This window comes from Scomber japonicus, chromosome 19, assembly GCF_027409825.1.
Source record: "Scomber japonicus isolate fScoJap1 chromosome 19, fScoJap1.pri, whole genome shotgun sequence".
Lineage (NCBI taxonomy): Eukaryota > Metazoa > Chordata > Actinopteri > Scombriformes > Scombridae > Scomber > Scomber japonicus.
In genome coordinates this window covers 29,248,987-29,255,798 of record NC_070596.1, presented here as the reverse complement: position 1 = coordinate 29,255,798, position 6,812 = coordinate 29,248,987, and the positions used below count along the sequence as shown (strand labels likewise).

At 40.7% G+C, this 6,812-nt stretch overlaps 1 protein-coding gene across 1 annotated transcript in view; it reads right to left on the bottom strand.

The window, feature by feature from the left end:
* The window catches only part of arrdc3b (arrestin domain containing 3b), a 16,436-nt gene extending 14,322 nt beyond the window's left edge, over positions 1 to 2,114 (bottom strand). The window contains exon 1 of the mRNA XM_053339845.1: positions 1,804 to 2,114. Within this exon, the coding sequence (XP_053195820.1) occupies positions 1,804 to 2,083 (280 nt within the window). The 5' untranslated portion in view covers positions 2,084 to 2,114. The remainder of the gene's footprint in view (positions 1 to 1,803) is intronic.
* Between the last annotated feature and the right edge of the window lie 4,698 nt (positions 2,115 to 6,812).

Here is a 6,812-nt window from a genome sequence, read left to right as displayed (position 1 = left end):
AAAGTTAAAAAAAGAAAAAAAACAAACATGTGTCACAACTTCCTAAAAGCTCGTAGTGATTATGTTAAAAAGCTTAAACAGTAAACATTAGTCAGCTGTTATCATCATACGCTCAAAAACAAGTTCACAAATCCTCATATTTCAACATCTTAGAACAAGCTAATATTTGAGATTTGAGATATTTGCAAAATGACTGAAACTATTGGACTTATCTTATCATAGCAGCTGTAGCATGAACACCTTGAAAACCCAAAAAACCCAAAAAATAAAAAATAAAAAAGTACAATCCCACCACAGACATCGTTTTACTGAAGAATAGCATATAATAGAAATGAAAGCTCCAGAAAATAGCCCTTTAAAATGAAGCAAAGACCCCAAAAACACTGTCTGTTTCCTCGAGGGTCTTCATCATGATGACGTAGTGACGTAGGTGACGTTGGTGACGTTTTATTTTGAAATAAGTCATCGTGTATGAGTCCAAAAATGGGTTGTTTTTTGTTTTTTTTCCAAGTCTAATGAGTCAAATCTCTTTATACTTGGTAGGAAAGTCCGTTGAGAAAGATGATGATGATGTTTTATTTTGAAATAAGTCGTTTTATTTTGAAATAAATCATCGTGTATGACTCGAAAATGTTGTTTTTTTTCCCCAAAATCTAATGAGTCAAATCTTTTTATACTGGTAGGAAAGTCCGTTGAGAAAGGTGTAAAAATATATAAAGTGTAAAATATAATATATATATAGACTTATGTGTGTTTTATAGTTTGACCCACATTCTGACAAAGACGCTTATTTACATCAAACTGTCCCTTTTTCTTTTTTTTTTTTTTTCTCTCTCGCTCATTTGCATCATGTGTGTGTTGTACAAAGTATAACAGAAAAGAACACACAGGTAAGGAAGTGGTAACCAGCAGCTGATCTATTACACACACACACACACACACACACACACAGGCAGTCTGGTCCTCCCTCCTCCTCCTCCTCCTCCTCCTCCTCCTCCCCTCTCTGGCAGTTTCTGAACAGGTTTGAACCGCTTCTAACAAAGGGAGTTGCCTGAGCTGATATAGCCCCACTACTTCTCCAGGATGGGCTTTTATATTTTATTTCACCCAGTTTAATAAAATATGAATTAAAAACAACACTTTACATAAACACCCGCCCGTCTTTCGTCTTGTCTTGTCAATCCATTTCCTTTCTGTTTCCTCTTCTAACACAGTTTCATACATGTATTGCAACTTTTTTTTTTCTCCTCTCCTTCCTCCTCTTGATGCACACTGCTCATGATTTACGATGATATGCACATAAAAAAACAGCTCAAATACAAGCTGGGGTTGTCGTTTTTTACCACCATGATGTTGTCTTGTTTTAATAATGAATATAAAGTGAGGTAAAGAAACAAGAAACCCACTGTGGAGCTATCGCATCAACGATCAGCTGTTGCATCAGCACCACCAGTCACTGATGGTACTGCGTGTTTTATTTTGGAGGAGGAGAAAGAAGGGTGGTGGTGGTGGTTGTGTTGGTGGTGGTGGAGGATTGGTGGTGCTGTTTGTTTTTCACTCATGGCTGCAAACCTTTTTTTTTTTTTTAATGTGTTATAATAAAGTTGTGCTCTCTAGCTAATGTGACACCGAGCAACCGAGCACGCTTCAATCAGCTGTTTGTGAAAAGTTTGCGGTGATCAGCTGACCCGCATCACTCCATACACTGCGACAACAAGCAGCAGCAGCAGCAGCAGCGGCGGCTATGTGACAATAAGATGCACACACACACACACTTGGTTGGTGTTGTTTTAGGGTCCTTACCTCTCTCCTCTCCTATCAACGTGTCGTAATGGTGTAAATATTCCACCTCCTCCGTGTAGTTCTGTGTGTAAGCCGTGTTAGCCCCGGCGTTCCGGGACTCCGTCCACCGGACCTTAGCGACTCCTTTCGCGGTAATGTCCAGACTCTTCACCCGCACATCCCCGGTCACCTCCACCACAACCCTGCCTGACACCAGATCCCCACCGGAGAACACCGGCAGGTTGTTCTCATTCAAACTGTCAAAGTAAATCGCCAAGGCCCTCACTTTGCCCAGCACCATGATGGCAAATGAAATGAAACAAGAGTACAAAAAAAAAAAAAAAAAAAAAAAAAAGAGTCTATGGAGGAGAAGTTGTGAATTGAGCCTTTTGGCACAAATACATGCGCCTAGCTCCAGGTGCCCAGCACAGAGCCGGGTCTGTGTCGGTGATGGCTCATTTGGCTCGGATAGCACGGCTGATGGTGCTCTCAGCTCGGCTCGGCTCGGCTCGGCTCTCCTCCGGCTCCGGGTCTGCCTGTGTGTGTCTCTCTCTCTGCTGCTTTCTGCCTCCAGCCGCTGCGCTCTTAAAGCCTCTGTGCGCAAAAATAACCTCACTGAGCATGTGCGCACAGCTCTGCTCACACATACATGAGCCGAAGCACAGCCTATAGCCTCAGTAATAATCTGACTAACACACACACACACACACACACACACACACACACAGAGGAGGAGGATATGTCTGCACTTGTCCTCAATGGTGGTATTTAGTATGAAAGGTGTGAGATAAGGATAAAATGTAATTCCATAGCTGCTGATAAAAACTTGTAATATATATTTTATTGCTCCTTGACATCTTAGTTTGAGGTGTTTTACAGATGTCATGATTAAGAAATTTATATTAATAACTATAAGATAGCACTTTAATTCACAGATCCCTTCATTGTATACTTATATACATGATACGTTTTTAGTCATTTAAAGGTATTTAGGGGTTGTGTTTTAGGACATCTGACAGAAAGGATGATGCAATTTGATATGTTTTAAGAAAAATAAATAAATTTAAATAGTAAATATGGAAAATGTACCAACTAAACCAATGTAACATGTTTTTTTTTCTTATAATTTGTTCCAAATTGCTCCACAATGTCCTAAAAATGTGCCATAAAACATATAAAACTAATTCTCAACTATTGTACTACTACTACTATACTACACATTATGGAAACATGGAAACAGCACATTTGTAAACTCTTTTAAAGCAGCATTTATTTGTCTAGGAACACTAATTTAACCCTTTTTCATGATTTTTCTCATGCTGTATATGAAGTGACACATCTCTGTATTGGGAGTTGGTGGATGGCCATCAGACAGGAAGGATGATGCAATTTGATGTTTTAAGTAAAAAAATGAAAAATTTAAATAGTAAATATGGAAAATGTACCAACTAAACCAATCTAACATGTTTTTTTTCTTATAATTTGATTGAAATTGCTCCATAATGTCCTAAAAATGTGCCATAAAACATATAAAACTAACTATTAACTACAACTATACTACACATTATGGAAACAGCACATTTGTAAACTCTTTTAAAACAGCATTTATTGGTCCAGGAACACTAATTTAACCCTTTTTCATGATTTTCTATATTGGGAGTTGGTGGATGGATGGATTCTAACTTTTAATAAGTGAACATAGTGGGCTTAGTTTAGAGCAGGGGAGTCAAACATGCGGCCCGTGGGCCAGAACCGGCCCGCTGAGGGGAGCAATCGGGCCCACTTTCCTACTTTCCTTCCATTTTTCCTTCCTACCTTCCTTTTTTCCTTTCTTCCATCTGTCCTTCCTTCTTTCCCACCTTCCATCTGTCCTTCCTACCTTCCTTTTTTCCTTTCTTCCTTCTGTCTTTCCTTCCTTCCTTCCCTCCTTCCATCTGTCCTTCCTACCTTCCTTTTTTCCTTCCTCCCTTCCTTTTTTCCTTCCTTCCATCTGTCCTTCCCTCCTTCTTTCCTCCCTTTTGTCTGTCTGTCTTTCCTACCTTTCTTCCCTCCTTCCTTTTGCCTGTCTTTCCTTCCTTCCTTCCTTCTTATTTCCTTCCTTCCTTCCTTCCTTCCTTCCTTCCTTCCTTCCTTCCTTCCATCTTTTTAATGATCCATCCATCCACCTGAGATCAAATTGGTCTGTATGTGGCCCTTTAATGAAAATGAGTTTGACACCTCTGGTTTAGAGTTTGGCGCCATGACATTGGTCAAACAACCATTATTCTGAAGGCTGTAGCTATGGCGATGGATCTGGTCCAATAATTTACCCAACTATCGACACAGAATGGGGTTTACATGCCAGCGAACTACGGGCTGATGGTCCGGACTGGTTCTCCATGCCGATAGTAGCTTGTTGTATTGGTATAAAATAAGTTTCCAGTATTTATCGGCCTCTTGTAGACAACTTTAGGCATTTAAGCGCCATTAACTAGAGCATTTTAATCCCATTTAACGCCCTTAAAGGAGCAGTGTGTAGAATTTAGTGGCACCTAGCTGAACAGACTTTGTAGAAATGGACTATAATATTCATAAGTATGTTTTAATTAGTGTGTAATCACCTGAAAATACCAATCCTTAGGTTTCGTTACCTAACAATGAGTCCTTCATATCTACGTATAGAGTGATTCCCCTTTCACGGAGTCCGCCATGTTTCTACGGTAGCCCAGAACGGACAAACTAAGCACTGGCTCTAAGTCAGGACCTTTTGCATTGGCGAGTTTCGCGGCCTTTGTAGGTTCAGTTTGTTGCAATCTGCTAGATGTCACTAAATCCTACATACTGCACCTTTAACTGAAACCGTGACCTTTCCCCAACCCGGATCAACCGAACCATTTTAACCCAAACCATGGGGAGGATCGGCAAATCACCCGCTAGTAAAACTGTTCTTCCATTTTTAAACAGTTTTGAACCGTCTCTACCAATGTTTATAGGTGTTATAATTATGTTCTACCAATACAGACTTTCTGAAGACCAAAAGAGACTTCTTATTACAAATCCCCAACAATTCGTGAAAATCAAGAAACCATAAACGGTCTTATAGGAGTAGATTTTTATCGGTATGTTTGAGTCCATTAAATTTAATAATGTTAACAGAGGATTTCCTCAAATGTTAGGAAACAACTAACTATTTAATGCATTTGAATGAGTCTTAACAGGGTTTTAATGTCAATGGTTTTTATTGAAGATGTTATAAGATTTTAAGAATCTGGAGAATCAACTGATAAATGTTGACTGTTATCAAGTCAAGACAAGTTCTTTTTATAAAGCACATTTAAAAACAACCTCAGTTAAACCAAAGTGCTGCACAGTTATTAAAATACAATATAATCACATACAATATAATAATAAATAAAAAAACAATAAAGGAATAGTAATAGCTCAATTTAGAGGCCAAGGATTCTCGCCTAGCTGGGACTCAACGCCAAGGAGAAAAGATGGTTTTTAGCAGTGTTATGTAAGTTTTGAATACAGGACTTCACAATATTACACTATTAACGCCACAAAATTATTAAGATACTTTCCCCAATCAATCGGTGGTACACAGGTGACAGCAGGCCAAACAACATGGTAAGAGCTGCCATGTTTGTGTTGCTGCCTCATACTGTAGTAACTCATTTAAAAATTATATAACAAACATTTTCACAATTTGCTCCGTTCTTCTGATGAATTTGACGTATTTCACAAAGAGGAACTCTGACTGAATGATATCACTATTAAAAAACGACGTGGACGTGCTGACAGGCCGTGTTTCGAAATGTCAAACATGTTTTACTTTAGTTTATTTGACTTAGTTCATAGAAGAGATGTTAAAGTCAAAAAAGAAAACTACCGGGGTTTGGGTAACTACGGGGGTTAAGGTAACTACTGGGGTTTGGGTAACTACGGGGGTTAAGGTAACTACTGGGGTTAGGGTAACTACTGGGGTTTGGGTAACTACGGGGGTTAAGGTAACTACTGGGGTTTGGGTAACTACTGGGGTTTGGGTAACTACAGGGGTTAGGGTAACTACAGGGGTTTAGGGTAACTACTGGGGTTAAGGTAACTACAGGGGTTTGGGTAACTACTGGGGTTTGGGTAACTACAGGGGTTAGGGTAACTACTGGGGTTTGAGTAACTACTGGGGTTAGGGTAACTACTGGGGTTTGGGTAACTACTGGGGTTTGGGTAACTACGGGGTTAGGGTAACTACAGGGGTTAGGGTAACTACTGGGGTTTGGGTAACTACGGGGGTTAGGGTAACTACTGGGGTTAGGGTAACTACTGAGGTTTGGGTAACTACTGGGGTTTGGGTAACTACTGGGGTTTGGGTAACTACTGGGGTTAGGGTAACTACAGGGGTTAGGGTAACTACAGGGGTTAGGGTAACTACTGGGGTTTGGGTAACTACGGGGGTCAGGGTAACTACGGGGGTTAAGGTAACTACTGGGGTTTGGGTAACTACGGGGGTTAAGGTAACTACTGGGGTTAGGGTAACTACTGGGGTTTGGGTAACTACGGGGGTTAAGGTAACTACTGGGGTTTGGGTAACTACTGGGGTTTGGGTAACTACAGGGGTTAGGGTAACTACAGGGGTTTAGGGTAACTACTGGGGTTAAGGTAACTACAGGGGTTTGGGTAACTACTGGGGTTTGGGTAACTACAGGGGTTAGGGTAACTACTGGGGTTTGAGTAACTACTGGGGTTAGGGTAACTACTGGGGTTTGGGTAACTACTGGGGTTTGGGTAACTACGGGGTTAGGGTAACTACAGGGGTTAGGGTAACTACTGGGGTTTGGGTAACTACGGGGGTTAGGGTAACTACTGGGGTTAGGGTAACTACTGAGGTTTGGGTAACTACTGGGGTTTGGGTAACTACTGGGGTTTGGGTAACTACTGGGGTTAGGGTAACTACAGGGGTTAGGGTAACTACAGGGGTTAGGGTAACTACTGGGGTTTGGGTAACTACTGGGGTTTGGGTAACTACTGGGGTTAGGGTAACTACAGGGGTT